The sequence below is a fragment of the Fringilla coelebs genome, assembly GCF_963513975.1.
Source record: "Fringilla coelebs genome assembly, chromosome: 1".
NCBI lineage: Eukaryota > Metazoa > Chordata > Aves > Passeriformes > Fringillidae > Fringilla > Fringilla coelebs.
Genome location: NC_140028.1, coordinates 51,567,517 through 51,585,345, shown reverse-complemented (window position 1 = coordinate 51,585,345; position 17,829 = coordinate 51,567,517). Strand labels below are relative to the sequence as shown.

Below are 17,829 nucleotides of genomic sequence, written 5' to 3'. Positions count from 1 at the left end.
CTATACTTTCTCAAGTATACCACATAACTCTCAGTTACATGATAAGAAATTGCTTTTATGTAAAATATGTAACTCACTATTATTTTCCTGAGTTTCCTGACTTCCCTGACTTCCTTGATCAATCAAAAAATCTCCAGCCAACCAAGCTGAAGTCCAAACTCTGTAAAGAGCTGCCCACAATTTGAAGAATTGCAGCCTAACTCTGCTCATGCAACTCACACTCATATTTTTGCATTCTGAAATACGGTTTTTAATGCAATAGCACAGAGAGGAGCACAAGGTTTTCCTAAAAAATAAACAGCATTTTTTAAACAAACATGATTTTTTTTTCTTAAAAAAGAGAGAATTTGCATTTGAGAGATGTTATCTGTTGACTCAAATTCCCTGCCTTAACTGATTTTTGGCATAGAGTTCTTTTCCCAGGAAAGTGTTCCCTGCTGCACCTTCCTTGAAATGCTCATTAGGGAATATTGTAGATATAAGCTCTGTGACCCGACAAACCTTAAAGCAGTAGAGCCTAATGGAGATGAACTTTCCTGAAGCACCGAATTAACGTGTCTATCTCGAGAAATCTCTACAACCTTTTTGCTATGCTTTATGCTAGTTTCATAAGGCAGCTGATTATCAAAAAGCTGCAAAGATTTCCTATGGGACAAAAAGTAATCAGCCTCGTAGTTTAGCACCTGAGAACTCATTTAATCTACAAACATGCAAACATGGCTGATTTGTTGTGGTTATGTGAAACAGGAGCTGGAAAACTATCAGCGCGGGAACGAAGTTTCAAAGGACGACAAAATTTTAAGGAAAGCCTTAACAGATTCTTATTTATTTATTTATTTAACACGTGAAAATATCAGCCGTATGGAAATGTTGTACGTTCAATCAGCTCCGCGGTGCTTTCTCCCTTCTCACACTTTTACCTTGTTATTTCGCACGCTCACCTTTCCCTTCCTCCTCTTCCTTGCAAAAAATCCTCGGTTCGACAACTGCGGCTCTCCGGAACTTTTTAGGCACGGCGCTCGGGCTCGCCGCACCCCGCGCATCGCCCGCAAGATGCGGTCGGGACCGCAAGTGCATCGGGGGCGGCTTTGCGGGGCCGGAGACGCGCGGGGCGGGCCGTGCGAGCGTGTGAGGGGGGGACAGCAGATGTGTGAGGAGGGGGGACTGCGTGTGCGAAAAGCGCGCGTGGGTGTGTGAAGGGGGGTCTGTGAGGACGGGTGTGTGTGAAGGCTGGTGTGTGAGGAGGGGGGTGTGTGAGGAGGGAGGTGTGTGAGGAGGGGTGAGTATGAAGGCTGGTGTGTGAGGAGGGGTGTGTGTGAAGGGGGGTGAGCGAGCGAGCGCCGGTGATGCGGGGCGGGGCGGGCCGGGGGCGGCGGGGGAGCACATATAAGGCGGGCGGGCCCGGCGGGGCGGGCAGCGTCCCTCCAGCGGCGGCATCAGCGATGGGCAGCGGCGGCCGGCGGCGGCTGCTGCTGGCACTGTTGGCGGCGACCTCGCTGCTGTGCGTGCCGGGGCAGGGCCAGCCCCGAGGTGAGCGCAGAAGGGGGATGCGGGGGTGAGCAGTTAGGGCAAAGCAGGGCAGTGCCTGCAGGGTTGGTCTGCAGCCGCCCGCCGCGTCCCGTGGCAGCCTTTGGCCCCGCGGGGCTGGGGCAGCCTCGGCAGAGTGTCCCCGTCACTGCCGCTGCGGCGGCCGCGTTGTGCTGCGGAGGCAGCCCGCTGTGGGAGGCGGGCTGGGGTCCGGCAGTCCCGACCGCACGCTTCCCGACGGCCTCCCCCATCTCTTTTATCCCTGTTCTCTTCCCCCATCTCCACGTTTTGCAGCAGCCCTCCCCCACTTCCCTGAAGTCCTTTCTCCTCCCTCGGCGGCGGGGGCCACTCCGCCCGGGCGCCTCCGGGGCCGCCCACTCCCTTTGTGGGAGACCCTGTGGAGCGGCAGAGACCCGGGAGAGGAGGGGGCGAGCCCGCCGCTCCCGGGCCAGGGGAAGGGCTGCGGCGGCCCTGGGAGCCCCCGGCACAGCCTCTGTCCCGGCGGGAGGTGGGGTCAGAGCCGGGCACGGGCCGCAGTTCGGGGCGACCCTCTCTGGGGAAGGGAGAGGAGCCGGAGCCCCGAAGGATGCCGCACGCGGTCGGTAATACAAACCAGATTAAGCTCTGTTATAAGGAGCGAGAAGAGTCCCGAATCACTTTCCGGGCACGAGATAGAGGTAGCATGAAGAAGGAGACAATTTACGAAAGTTTTCTATTTTTTTTATTCGCACGTGGGCTGGCCGGTGCGTTGCGGCCGGGACACCGGAACGCTCCGCGCCGAGTTCTTACCCTGCCAATGAGTTCGTCACACATCCTCTTTGTTCCAAGTGCCGTAACTTGGGTTGTCCTGGTGAGACCCAAGCTGCTGAGCACCCCACTCTGTTGCTGGGTTAACAGTGGTTGACTGCGGTGTCCTGGGTCGTGATGGGAAGCGCCGGTAGACACCAGATGCTCTTACCTTCGGCTTGGGTCGGCCGCTGCTGGGCTCCACCGCAGAATTTCTGCCGATCCCTACTCCCTGCACATGAATCCCCAGTCCCATTAGGTCTCTATTAAAAACAAAACAAAAAATCTTGAATGGAAAATGGTTGGAAGGCATATGTTGTGCAGATGCATGACTTGTTTTCTTTATGGTGAAGTAGGGTGTTTGAGATGGATATAGGGTGGGAGATTAGCATCTGGATGTTTACAGGCTGCAGTAAAAGCCGGTGTTTATTAATGTAATTATGTGTACAAAATATCCTCTAGGTAAAAAGGACAAAATCAAGCCCAAGTAAATTTCAGAGGCCATATGTCTCAGCTTGAAAATAAATTTGCTTCACTTGGGTTATGAAAATTCAGTTGTAGAAGCAAATGAAATGCCAGACAAAGTGATATAAATTTTGCTTTTTGGGTTTTTTGAAGGTACCATCTTACATCAAATAACCTTAATTCAATACTAATTCCTATTTGAATATATGTGATAACATGCAGTGTAAAAAGTAGGAATTTTTCTGAAGCTTGTCATGTATTGGTGACAAGAGCAAATACCAATTTTGGTTTTTTCATTGACATTTGCAGTGATCTCACTGCAATAATGTGCAGCTTTTATATAGCAGCCCACGGGTGCTAGAGGCATCTGGATAAAATACTTGCTTTTCATGTCAGTGATTGAAGCTACCAATATATTTCATTGCTTCTAGGCCGCTCCTCCTGGGAATATTTAAGTTCATAATTACGTTTTTCTAGTTGAAAGATCAGGTCGAGAGACCATTCCTCCTATTAGATTAAGATGATAGAATTTTTTTTCTCAGCGTGAAGGCACAGATCATCCGAGGAAGCTGTGAGTTTCAACCCCCCTGGTGGTGAACTGCCTTACAAAAGCCACAATTCAAGATAACTGATCCTAAAACAATGTGAAGAATGTGATGCAGATTAGAATAGCAATGTTGCTTTTACTGAAAGTAAACAACTTAAGCTCAGAATTGTAAGCATCTTGTTGAGGTAAAAATACATTTTGAAGTGAGGATGGGAAGGTTTCTCAGAGCAGTTGTCAGGAGAAGTTAGAGGAAAAGATATCTTGGCATTGCCGTGGAGAGGGCTGTGGTAGAGTCAAAGCATTTCTTGTTTTCCTGTTCAGTTTTGTTGTTGTCCTGTCAGCAAATGAAGAAACTGGGGGGTACTACAGCTGCAAGGGTCTGTCAGAAAGTGCTGAAGTCCATTCTAAGAAAAAGAAACACACGATACTGAAGTCACTGCACTGAACAGCTTTGAAAGTTAATGATTGATTCTTTCAGCCTAAAGATTAATATCTACATAGCTATAAAATTTAGTTGGAATTTTAATTACAGGTGTTTTGTTAAAGTGTTCCTATCATGGTCAAAAGTTTGGTTTGCATTTTCTGTTGAGTCTTTTGTATTCATTAATGGAGTAACTCTTCATGAAGCATGTAACTCACTGTCTAGATACAGAGGAATTACTTTACAACGTCAGAAGCAAAAAGCCATTTTGGAGGCTTGTAGCAGCTTTGCTCTGTTGGAACTCATTCTTTGTTATACTGGAGTTAAGTGATACATGTCTTCAAAGTAGAAAGGAAAATCAGTTAATGATTTGAACACTATTTTGAACACTATTGCCTGTATTTCGTAAATTTGACCCTGCCACTGTCAGGTGATTTTTTTTCTGTAATTAAAAAAACCCCAAAAAACTCTTGCTCCTGTAAACCTTTGGTGGTGTTAACTTGGAAGACTGTAGTTGTAGACTAAATATTTCCTCAGCTGCATCTCAGTTTGTTTGTGTAAACTGGTGTGCTGAAGTAGCCTACTCTGTTCCTGCCTGGGGTTTTGGATAAGTGCTGGTGCTCAGGGAACCAAATAGCTGTGGGGAGGTACTCCATCTGGTCAGAGATGAACATAGGTATTTCATATGCCTGTCACCCATGGGGTCTCAAACCTGCTTTGCTTCAAGGGTCTGGTTTAGTAAGTATTTGTAGGCTATGGCTAATATACAAATTATGACATTATGGTCAACAACCCCCCTTTTTTTTAAAATTGAAACACAAGTGATATAAATTATATTGTTAGAGCACATTCCCAGGCAGTGGGAGATTTATGTTAATCTCCTTAGTTTGAGGTGGTTTGAGCCCACATCTCCAGTCTCTGAATAGAGTGCTGTATTACCAAGTTGCTGTGACGGGTAATGCAGAGGAGGAGTGTGTGAAATCTCTCCAGACCTGACTTTGAAAAGGAGCTACTCTACAGCCAAGATGTCAAGTTTCCTTCCAGAAGGAAAAAAAAAGCTGATGCTCTAGTTGAACCATTAGGGTGCTCAAAATGTAAGGAGAACACAAGTGCAGGCCTCTGTCTCTTTTATTTATTTTCCACAAGCGGCAATAAAGTGTTTGACTTCAGGAGAAACTCCTCTATTGTACCGGTGTCTGCTGGGATTTGTTTGTTTGTTGTTTTAGTCTTTAGGGTTTTTTTTACTAGGTTACTCAAGCTTGGCACTACTTGTGGGTGCCACTCACTCTTTACCACTTAGTGAAGAAAGGCTCTTTGGTGCCTAATTCAAGGTGCTGAGTTCCACCTCAAGTAGTGATGTACTTTAATTGTAGGAGTTACAGCATCTGACAGAAGTTTGGGGTGTTGTAGATTTGGCTGTTAGTCTGTGAGCCTGGGTAGGTGAATCTTACACTCTCACAGTCTTAAACAGTTTTTTTCCAACATCTGCAACAGAGTTAACTGTTAGAGTAAATGAGGAAGTTTTTCTATGCCCTGCAAAGTTTGCCTTTACTTCTAAATATTTTCCTTTAACATTTCTCCTATGTTTCCACTGATGTGAATATTGCTTCCTGATAAAGGACACTAAAGGAAACTTCAGGTTTCTTGAGGCTTGTAGAAGACTTAAAAGCATAGCTGCTGTTTGCAGCTTGCAGTGTGGGGCAGGAGACCAGTGAGCTAAAAGTATGACAGGAGTTTGAGGCAGAATCACTTAACATTGTGGTAAGGTAAAAACTTCTTAGTTTTTGGCAAAATTTGGTACAGTGGTATACCTGGCTTAAGTTTCCACTTTTTCCTCAGGGTTGGAAATCCCAGTTACAGTGAGCCTGTACATCCCTTGTGTCTTTGGGTGGGCTAAGTAGCAGGGCCCCAAGATGCTTATTAGCTGTCCACGCTCTCATTTAAGTTCTCAGATTGTGTGAGAAGTCTCATTACCACCCACAAGTCAACACACGATCAAGGTGGAGCAACATAAATAATGAACCCAGAGAAATGAGCCCCTGCCATGGCTCTCCTATGACAGCTCCTGATGTGTTATGGGAGCAGCTCTTTTAGAGCTTACAGGATGGGGGTGGTGGCAGTCTACAGGGGTATGGGACCCATCCTGGGATGTATGGGAAAAACATTTTGGGATTGCACAGGACTAATTTTGGGATGAATGGAGGAAGGACCAAAGATGCAGGGGTCAAAGTAGTTGAGCAAAGAGTGAGTGTGTAGGGATCCATTGTGTGTGTGTGTGTGTGAGATGGGACTGGTGTGTGTGCAGGGCGCTTTTTCCTCAGTGGCTGGGGTGGAGTTGTGGACCCCAGGGGCTCTCGTGCCAGATGCCAGCAGTGAGGAGATCTTGAGTGTGGGGGAGCACGGTTACTGGATCCAGTGAGTCTCCAGCTTTGGGTATTTAAGAAATGCACATTTTGGATGGGCATTGAAGAAATTCATTTCTGTGTATGAATCCATGTTTTTCCCTGGAGCCAGGAACAGGATGAAAACGTTGTTGGTGGTTGCATTTGTGTGTTTCTGTCTTTGTGAATCTGTCTGGCTGGCCATATGTATTTGCATATATCCATATATCCATTGCATTATGTGTGTGGCTTTTTATGTGCCTGTTGGGAATACTTGCCCAGCTTTATACTGCTTTTTACTGTGCCTCAGTGGCTGGGCCTGAGCACACAGAGCTGCAGCAGCCACATCTCTCTTGGCCTTGCTACACCCCAGCAAAACTCTGTGGAAAAGCAGATGTAATGCCAGAGCTCTTGGCTTTTGTTTCCTCTGCGTCCATTTGACTGTCAAAGTCTTAATGTAGTGGACTTTGTTCTATATAATACTTTAAAAATGTCAATTTTAGATGACCTGTTGATGATGTCACCTCAAACAGAGGCCACATTGCTTGTCCTCAGGAATGCTGATTTTGTGGATACCATTGTCTTAAAGGTACAAGGTTCCCTAAGTTCATGATAAGCAATACAAATATATTTTGAAACTTTTATTAAATAGAAATGAGGTTTTGTCTTATTATAAGGAATATGTAGTGTAAAAAAGTAATTGATCTCAACTAGGGACAAATTTTTCTGATTGAGTCCTGACTTGTGGTTGGGGGCAGAAGAAAGGACTGAGAAATGTCATTTTTTTTCTGGTGGCCTGAAAGGAACATCATGGACAATCTGTGGGGAAAATATGCTTGGTGTTGATTAAAGCCCTAAATTTAAAATCTGCTGTGTGTTTTGTTCCCTGATTTATTTTGCAAGAAATCACCAACAAGCCACAGACCGTTTTCTTTTTTCTTGGAGTACAAAGGTATGTGACAGAAAAATCCCATGAAAGCATTCTAAGTTAGATTGAAGATTAAGATAAAAAAAATATTTGTCTGTTGTAAATATTTTCCCCATTCCCTGAGGGCTTAGAAAATGCATCTCAAGACGTTTAGGGCTATCAGTGTATGTTGATCAGTTGTTGGTATTTGCATCAGTCTCAGAAACGATCTTCAGGTGGGGTTTGTTGCTGTCCCCTATTATTTTTTTTTAAATTTTTTTTTTTCCTGTCCTGCAGACATCCCTTCCTGACCAAACAGAGGAACAGTCAGTGTGTTGCAAAAGTTTTGCAAGGCAAGATTGGTTAGGTCAGCTTGCAGGAATTCTGATTTGTTAGTTGGTGTAAACTTAAGGAGCACATCAGTCAAACTTTTTTATTATGCTTTTAGGACTTACATGATATCTCAGGCTCTGTGCCTCTGAGCTTGCAGATATGGGTACAGCCCTCTGTCTTTGAGATTTGAGGTCAGTGCTTCATTTGCTTGTGTGTCAGAGCAAAAATAAGGCTAGATGTATCTGTGCTTTTTCTTTCTTAGTTACTTTTGCTATTTAAGAACCTCAACGATTTCTCAGTCATTCTATGCTCTTTTTTAGAAGCTGGGAAAAGCTCCTTTTTCCCTGAAAACAATTTTTTCATGCACATTTTTGTGTATTAAATGCTATATACATAACAATTTTACAGGTAAACTGGAAGACTTCTTTTGTAATTACAGTAGAGATAAATAACAGTCGGAAAATAGGAAAACATAAAATTGTAAGACTAGAAACTAACTCTCAGTATTCTAATAGCAAATATTATAGATGCAAATAATTTTAACTTCTCTCTCTGATGTGAAACAGCAGTTCCAATTCTGAAGAAGTGCAAGGCAAACTAAAGAGATAGGATGCTTTAGTTTTACCTGAAAACCTGATTTTTTTTTTTTTTTTTTAACCTTTGGAGTATCTCTGGAAAATCACAACTTTCTAGTGGCCATGTGAGCTCAGAGAGCCATTGGAAAAGAGGTGGATTAATGGCAAGCATTTTCACCCACTGCCCTTTCCACAAGTTCAGCTTGGCAGGCTTTGTTAAGCAGCAGCTGATGTGGGCTCATGGGCTGATGGGCTGACACGGTTGGTTTTTTTTTCTTGTAATTTCTGGGCTTTTCCCACCAGGCAAAGGCTGAGAAGATCCCACTGCTGCTTTGTGTAGGCAGAGAAGATGTCAGCCTTCAGCAATAAATTCCTTCTGTTTTGTCATCTTTAACTTGTTAGCTTTTGCTGACTTTTTTTTTTAACTGTCATTTGATACAGTAACAGCTCTGTCAGAGATATTCCCAAACCAATTCTTTTAGATTAAAGATTCAGATTTGAAAGTTGTTTTGCAAGCATAATGTAATTCCTTTCTGTGAGCTCATTTATTGCGCTGTAGGACTCAGCCCCCGTCTTGATTCCCGCATGAAAATAAAGCTTGAAAAGCTGTTTAAGAAGTGGTCTTCTCAAAGTGGAAACTTGTTTTTCTCCTTGGCTCTGCCTGCATTTTTTTATTGCTGCTTGCTCAAAAATGACCTTGAAAATAGGCTGATGTCCACTACCTTTTTAACTGTATTTCCATAACTTTTATTTGCTGAAAGTCTGAGAGGACAGTGCAGAACTTGTACAGGTAATTCAAAACAACTTCTCTAGTCTTGATTTGATTCTTTGATTAGTATTTTTGTCTTGTGGACCCGATGAAGCAAGAAGTTTTTAACATCAAAATCCTAACTCTGCAAATCAGTGGGGTAGGTCTCGCTGACTGTAAAAAACATTGGCATTCAGTAATTGAGCATAAATGCGAATTGGAGCTGTCATTGATGGTAACTTAGATTACTATTGATTGCTTTTATCAGGTTTTTTGAAAGCATGACTGGAATTTTGCCTTCTGTCACAAAAGCCAAAGATGTGTGTAAAGAAATGTTGGTGTGGGAAGGAGAGGAAAAAAAGCACAGTAGCAACTGAGACATCCAGTGCAATTTGATTCTGGCTGGGTGCAGCCTTGCTGGGGAGCATTGGAGCAGGTATCCAAGTTATCCCTCTTTTCTTGTGGATTCTGGCAGAGTGAGCTTTGCACGAAGCACACAGGGTGCTGTGCAGGCTGGCAGCCTGGGGAGCCTGACTGCATCTCTGATGCTCCCTGCTCAGGCAGAGCTGCTGCCCGGCTGGATGGTGCCCATCCAGGCTTCACTGACTCCTTGGGGGACTCCTGATCCACCTAGGGCTATCTAGACAGTGAATTGGAAGAGCCTAGCACCAGAAGTAGGCCTGTACTTTACAAACCAGTTAACTGGATTCTACATTCTCTGTTTCTGGCTCTTTACAGAAGTGAGAAATCCAGCTCCTGAAGGTGCTCCGCTGTAAAACTATGGAAGGGATTCCACAGCTTTTTCCTGTCTGGTTTTAATTCAAATGCATGAATAGCTAATATGGGTTATGCTAGTCTCCATGCCACACCATTCATACATTTTACTTTCCTTTACTCCTTCTCTGTGCTGTCTTTTGTACATATCTTGCCGCTGCTTTAGGACAGGAAGGCAGAAGAGGCTTGTAACAGTGTGCCAATGCCTCTGATGATTAGGCTGTTTCTACTTTATTGGCTGAGAAGGGCTAGATAACAGAAGTTTGACGTGAAGGTTCTTTGAATTGTCAAGATCTGTGGATACCCTGGTTTAAATTAGGGTTGTGAAATATATGCTGTTGAAATTTCTAGGATTCCATTTATTTACTTTGGCTTGTAGTCTCTGAAATGTGTGCTCAATGCCTTCTACTAGAAAAAACCCTTTAAAGTATGCTGAAGAGATAAAAAATTTGATGGCAAAATGAAGGATTAAATCTGCTTTACTGGCTTGGGGAGAGTTGCTGTACTTTACATCTACTCACAGTTCTTCATTCCTTCAGTAGGTGCTAACTAATGCGTTCATTTTGCGTGTCTCTTTTAATTGCCAAAGTAGTTCAATTGATAATATATCTCTTACAGCATAAGGAAAAAGGTTTGTATAGATAGAAAGCAAATCTGCTAAGTGTCTCTGATTTTTTTTTTAACTGTAGCTAGGTTATTTAGATATCAATAAATCTCACTATGACTTGATTAGAATTTTAGGAACCACACATTTTTTTGCTAATGCAAAATGTGAGCTTGATGCTGAAACTGTCTTTAGATGTAAACATGAATTTTAAACTAAAAGTTGCAGGAATTAAGTCATTTTGAGACCTATCCCAATTCATCTTCCTTGAAGTTGGTTTACAGTATGTCTGCCAATGTTCTGCATAGCAAGTTCATCAATGCTAAAGGCATGCAGCAAATGTAGAGTCCATCCTTGGATGACCACACTTTACTTGGGAGTGGTCACACTGGGGACAGCTTGGATTGTGCATATTTGATATCATTGTGATGGGGATATTTCCAATTGAAGAAATGATTCTTCAAAGTGCAGTGCAGGTTTTCAGTGGCGTGGTGGAGGCAACCCTTGGCAGGCAATGAGAAAGAGATGTATGGTATGGGGAACTTCCAGATGAATTGAGTATCTTTCCATAGGGATCAGCAGTAGGATGTGACCTAAAGGGAGCAGTGAAGCAATAGGTACAATACACAGCTGCTGGTGGACAGCTGTGTTCAGTGGGTATCTTGGTGTGGGTCTGAGGTTGCCATGCTGATGTTCAGCTCCTGTGATGTGTCAGGTTGCTCAGAAACTTTGCTATGGGTTCTTGGTGGAAAGATCTGCTTGTTGCTGTGCTGCCATGGCTGATAGTGGTAATCGATACATCCAAGTTTGGGTGTTTCTGGTAGGCTGAGATTCCTGCAGGAGTGGTAGGGAAAGAGGGTCAGAAGGGGATTCTTGGTGGTACAGTGGCAGGGAAAAGGTCCCAAGGAGGAGAACGCTTTTTGTATACCACAGAGTATTGACAGATGATACAATCTCTCTAAAATTTGAGCAGCCCCCCTTATCTTTTCAGTTCTCAAGGACAATGGGAAATAAGCTGCCCACTCTGCAGCTCTACCCATGTTGCTCTGTTTCCCACAGTCATCAGCAAAAAATGTTTGGGGTGTTTCAGGCAGGATCCAACTGTGCCTCGCTGTTATTTTAGTGTCACTGTAACATTGCTGAATTTTAAATTAAACTACTTGAACTCTCAGTCTGTTAGAATTTTTCTTAAAAATTGTGCTTTGGGCAGAAATGCATCATTCTTGTTTTCAGGCCAAAGGCAAAATACTTTCAGAACACTTGATTAAAATTCCATGCGACTGGCTGAGTTCTTGAGTATTAATGGCAGTACAGAAGAGAACTTTAAAAAATATTGTTTTCTTTTTCCCCCTTGTTTTTTGGGTACTTAAAATTACACTTTTTCAGGAATTTAACCAGAGTGACGCAAATGTGTTTGTATTTCATGGAGGTAAATAATGTAAAATAATGAAATAAGAATTTGCATGTGGTGAGAGTTTGAAACATAAAACATGTGCAACAATTGACTCGGTATTAATTTTTTTAAATAGTTGCAGTTTGTGTCCTGTACATTTGTTAATCTGTGTGCCTGGAGACCAGCAGATGCAAGACCAAACAAAGCATGGTGTTTTGCAGTTTTACTTTGTTGCCTAGAGTAAAATGCCTAGGAAAATAAAAGTGGCAGGATGTATTTTACTTTTTACAAACAGCAGAAAGCTACCTCTATATCATATCAAACAGCTGGTTACTACTAAAATAAAATTTTTAAAAATTACAAAAAAAACCCCAATAGGCTTTTCCCAATTAATCTTGAAAATTAGAGATTGCTAAATCTTGTCAGTAGAGATTGGGGAATGACCAAGCTTTTCATGTCTTTAGAGTTACACAGTTGCAAATCCTTTCAAGTCCATTCAAGCTGGAGGAAATGTGCTTCCTTCTACCCAGGAAGATCTGGCAGTGATACAGGCCTGTATATGCCCTGATAATGGTTTTGTGCCTGTTGGAATGAAAACATTTTTCTTCTGTGTCTGAAACAGGAGAGCTGGTAGTTCTGAGATGCCAAAATCTCTTGAACTTGAAATAGTTTTTGTTAATAAATGGAAAAATTTGGCTTAGATGAAGCTAAATTTTTATTTAAATTAACACAGCTGCAATTTCTAGCATTAGGAAGTGACATTTTTTTTTAATTAAGAAAATGAAATTTTAGCTTTATGTACAGGTAGTTAATAACAAGCTTTTACTAAGTGAAAAATCCATTTCAGAATTCCTTTGTAGTTCACCTACTTCATTTATGATCACGAGGTGATGCCAACTGACTCAAAGGCATTTCTAACTGTTTTAACCTTCTTAGTGTTTGCACAGGGCAAAAAGCGGTAACATTTTGTTTGGTTGTGATATTGAGTCACAGTACCGAAGTGAGTGGGACCTCTCAACCTTTAAAATTCTTCCCACGCTCAGGTCTCCCAGAATTTGCAAGTGATAAATGGAAATTTAGAATTAGAAGAGGGCTAATAGATACTTGGGCCATAAATTCCTTTTTATTATAATGAATGATTTGGTGTGCAGACTGAAGCTGCACATTTATGCATGCAAATTTAATTAGGATTAAACCACATTTAATTAGGATTAAACCAAGAGGATTTTCATTTGCTAGATGGTTGCTTCAGGTTGAAAACTGGTGATAGAAAAGAAGTTCAGGGGGAGATACTATTTAAAGAATCATATTAAGGAGGTGTGATGGAAGTCTACTATGGGTCCTACATCAGTAAGAACAAAAAATACTTTGTTTTGTTGATATTGGGGCCCATCATAAGTGACAAGTGACTGAGGTCCCTAGTCTTTGACATGCCAGTCACACTGCCAGTGCTTCTGTTATGTTGCTCTAAGCTAATACTATGTCTTAGGCAGCATATAAGCAAAACTGACAAGACGCTGAAGTCTCTAATAGCTGTGGCTTGTATTTACTTCAGGTTTGAGCAAAGATTGTTCCCAACTGATGACTTCAGGAAAAAAGCCAGTGTAGTGGTAAAAGAAAGAACAACCCCCAAACCAACAAGCACAATGATGCAGACTCCTCAACGTGTGGAAAAAGCTTTGGGTGAACAAGAAAGAACTAATTTCATGGTCTGGCAGGTTTGTTGTTCCTTGGCAGCCTGCCCATCTGTCAACTTGTGGATCTTTTGCTTTGGTGTAAATCTGTGACAATTTCTGGGCAGATTCTTGAACTGGCCAACAGCTTACAAAAAAATCAATACTTGCAAGACATGATTTGGCAGAAGAAATATTGATTATTGTTTGGAAATGCATGATAGAATACTCAAAATTACTTGCCTTTCATATCAAGTTGTACTGTCTGATGTTGAAAACTAGCACAAAATCTAATTTTTTTGTTTGTTCTGATTGAAATAACCAGTAAGTTACTGTCAAAATTGAAGGTATTAGAAATACCTGTGATAGAATTTCTTTTCCCTGGGAACTATTTTTTTTTTTTCTCAAATCCCTCAAACCTGTGAAAGGACAAGGCAGTAATACTAGGAACCACATTCAGGGCTGGGATGTCAGCTATGAAACCTATTGAATGCACCAGTGTTTTCTATGCTCAGGCTGTCAAAGATGATGTGCACTCCTTTGGGAAACAGGGTAGCACATTTGTAGGAATGTCTGGTTGGGGCTGAAAATTTGAGCTTCAGTTTCAAACATCTGCACCCTGACCATGTCTTTGCAGCCTTATCCTCTTCTTAGTTTTCCAATAATTTTGTATATAGCATGCTTCATACACGTTGAAATTTAAATTTTTTTAGAACCCAGGTTTTCTGCCTTACTTTGGAAAAAAAAGGCACTTTTTTTTAACCTTGTTCAAATTCTGTTACATTGGGCTCAGCAGCCTGGTGATGTGCTGGTGCTTGGGAATTTTAAGGAAGACATGCAAGTTATGCCAGACACTTGCTCCTTAACTGTCACAAACTTTATTGAGGAAACTAGTTGTGGGAGAAAAGTGCAGCTGGTGTTCATTCTTGACTGAGAAAACTTTTGCTTACTTTGGTTCCAGTCTGAGTTCCATGGAATTTTATTAATCTCTAGTGTTATGACTTTTATAATTTGCAGCATTGTAATTATTTTCAATACATTTTTGAGCACACAATACTAATTAGCACATCATCTAGTCTAAGGGAGACCACAGTAGGCAAAATGCTTTTGCTGTAGTACCCTGTCTGCATTATGGCCCTCATTAATAATGCTGAGTGCACATAAGCAACTGCAGAAAAAAATATTTGGCAGAGAAGACTTTGCCATTTAGAAGAAGGGTCAAGGTTTCATCTTCTGTAGCTGGTTTGTGCTCTAACAGCTTGTGGAGTTCAAACAGAATGTTTTTTGTTACATTAACTGGTGTAATGAACTTGTTTTGTTGTCCTTTTTTCTGGGGCTCCAGTTGGATTGCTTTAGTGTGATTTGCACACTTGAGTGGATCAGAGCTGTAAAATAATCAGCAGACTGTTCTGAAAGCAAGTGGTTGAGTGTTCAGCAAATGGCTGCAAAGTAATCTCTTTACAGATAACCTGGACTCATCCAGGGTCTGATGTGGAGTACACTTGTTTTGTGTAAGTGCCCAGGCTCTGCAGAGGACAGACCACGATCTTTTACTTACCTTGGTGTGCAATGCAAACAGAACAGCAGTATCTGGAAAAAATACAAAACTTATTCTCATGTGTGTTAACAAAACCTGTCAATAGTTTAAGAAGTTACTCTACTCCAGTTGGTGCTGGTGAGGTGTGAGGATCCAGACTGTTGGAAAAATGCAAGCTGCCAAGAACTCAGAAGGATAAGAAGTTTAGAAGACAGGCTGTAGAAAGATTGAGAGGATTGTTTACATAGTCTGGAATAGGGTGTGTGATAACAGCTCAGGTAAACAAAAGTTGTAATCAAGATCATCAATGCAGCAAGGAGGACTGAAAATTTGTAACCTTTAGAGTGATAAATTGTCGGAATAGACTTGTCAAGGATGCTGAGGCATATCCTCATTTGAAAGCTCTTGAGAACAGGCGAACAGTATCTTCTTACATTAAAAGCTAATTAAATTAAATAAATGTAGTCTTCACTACCTGGTGTTCCTGTGATTGACTCATTAGTCAGCTTTGCTCTACAGTATGAAAAGAAACAGAGAATGGGTTTTAAGAAAAGATAACGTTCTGTCATGGTAGAGTTTTCTTTTAAATCGGAAGTAGTTTTATCTAAATACTGCAAATTAAAGTTTACAGATGTTCTGCTAAAAACCCTCAAATATACTATGTAGCTAAATCCTGTAACCTTGATGTTCTGCTTGCAGAAATTCTCCTCTCTGAGCTACAGAAACAGGTGTGATCAATTTTCAAAATAATTTCTAACTAGTGGCTTGCTACCTAAGCTTACTGTGTAAGTTGTGGTGAAGCTTTCAGCTTTTCAAGTGGGTTAATGCTGCAGCTAACAAACTTTAGGCAATGTCTCTACAAAGTGGATTATAAGGCAGGTTGAGTGTTAAACCCACATTTCTTGCTGACTGTATAACAGAGTAGTAGTACCTTAATTCCTGTAGTTAGGAGTTAACAATTTCAGCCCATTTATTTTAGGGAAACCAGCTTAGATCTTTGATGTGATTACAGGGTCGGATCCTGATGCAAGTGTGTAGGGAAGGTTAAACTAGGGGTGCTTGTTGGTAAAATATAATGAGAGTAAATCTATTGAGCAGGCTAGGAGTCTGAACCCAAGCCTGATAGTTCCAGGGTTTTTATTTAGTAAACTCATTTAATCCAAAACTTGAATAAGACAGAACAACTAAATTAAATCTGTGCTATTGAAAACAGTCTGGGAATGTTACCAAGAATGTGACCTCAACTTCTGTGTGTAATGCTATTACATATTTTATACATTCTAATACTGTGACATTTTATTACATTTTGTCTTTAGTCTATTTGGTTCTCCCGAAGTGCATCAAACTATTCTGAACAACTGTGTACTCTGTATGTTTTCAGTGAAGGGAGAATCCATTGCTTGTGAGCAAACTTCAGCATTCCCAGCTTGTTATGAGCTGCTGATTGCCTTTACATTTTTAAAAAATGCTAACTTGCAAATGAGATTAGACCCCTTCAAGTATTTCTGTGTTCTGAAAAATTACACAATAAAAGCTCATTGTTTCTGAACACATCAGCTCTTTATGTTTTTTAAGTCAGATCTACTTTGTTCACTTGCAAATTACTGCTTCATTACACGAAGCACAAAAAAAGCCAAAATACTTGGGGAGCAATCAGGCTGTTGGCATCACTGAATGTCTCGATGTTGCTCACTGAAGTCTGGTTTAGAGTCTTCATTGTATACACTGATGAACAATCCAGAATACTTTCTGAACTCAGTTCTTGGCTTGCTTCATATGATCTTTTGTGTTCGTTTCCCATTAGTTTGTCTGCTTTAAAAAAGAACCCCAACAAACACCTCCCTAATTTAGTTAGCTTTCTAGAAATATCAGACAGATCAGTGAATCTGGATTCAGGGAGAAGCTGTCTTAAACATGGCATTTCCGTAAGAGTTTTGCCATCCTTACTGTGTTGATCTGGATACCAAAATGTATTATCTTTATTGTGCTTGTTGAATATATTTGGTGGTGTAGTGAAGCCCATGTGGAGTAGAACTCTCATGTGCATCCTTCTGTTTGTGCAACTGTTTGTAAAAGAAATTATTTTAATCAGCTATGCCTCTGCAGGGAAGATTTTTATTCTTGGGACGTGTGTCTCTTCACGTACCATCTGTAAAAAGTAGTTTTACCCTGTCACATTGTGAGGATTCATACAGTTTCACATGGTCAAAACCACAGATAATGCATGTGTTTTGCCAAAATGCACAAATCCACTTCTCTTCTACTCAAAACCCAGTGATTAAATATTATTAATTTTCCTACTGAACAAAATCATTAATCAGAAAATGCAATTGGGGTTTCATTCAGATATAGCTGTACAAAATGCAGCCAAGGGTCCTACACTGAGAAAACTTAAATAGAAGGAAGGGAAAAAATAATGTCTAAGAAGCCTTTGATAGGTGTCACGCAAATGCATATGATTTCCATATTTGCCTTTAGTGATGGATATGTGCTGTGGGCTGAGCATGGAGAGTAAGTCTAATGTTAAACTGCACTGATGCTGCTCTACATGGACAGGATATCTGAGTGGACAAAATGCTCAGTAAGTCCAGGTATGTCAGACTCACTGCACGGTGCTGTGGAATGATTATAATTGCTGTGATCTGCTCATGTGCAATAGATCAGATGTATCCAGAGTGAAGCCACAAATATGCGTTGATTACAGTTAGAGTTACCAGAATCCTGCAAATGTCCCAAATCCTTGAAATGGTGCGAACTTCAGGGTGTTAGGTAATCTATATATGTAACAAGGTCAAAGCTTACAAACCCACAAAGAATAAACTCGAGTTCCCAGGAAAATTATGATATTTCCATCAGCAATAAGGAGCTTGTGAGGACTTCTGTATAAAGTAGAATAATTCACAAAGAACGTAGGCTGTATGCTCAACCACTAACTTACAGTAGAGAGATAGCTGTCTTGATAGGGGTGTCTTTTATTTAAGCAATCCATGATGGCCTGCATGAATTATCAGTACTTTGAATCTGCCTCAGTTAGCTGCATGCTCCACCTGTCCTGGTTAATTTGAGGAATCAGAGTCAATAGGCATATTGAAGCTCATAAAATAGAGATTGCCTCATCCACCTTAAAGCTTTTTACCTGTCTTCTTTTCCCCTGGCAT

The 17,829-nt window shown here is 41.4% G+C and overlaps 1 protein-coding gene across 1 annotated transcript in view; it reads left to right on the top strand.

Annotated features, from left to right (window-relative positions):
* Nucleotides 1-1,442: 1,442 nt before the first annotated feature.
* Nucleotides 1,443-17,829, top strand: part of LAMA1 (laminin subunit alpha 1) — a gene marked incomplete at its 5' end in the record, with an annotated part of 98,700 nt that continues 82,313 nt past the window's right edge. Inside the window, one exon of the mRNA XM_084212751.1 lies at nt 1,443-1,530. Within this exon, the coding sequence (XP_084068877.1) occupies nt 1,443-1,530 (88 nt within the window). The remainder of the gene's footprint in view (nt 1,531-17,829) is intronic.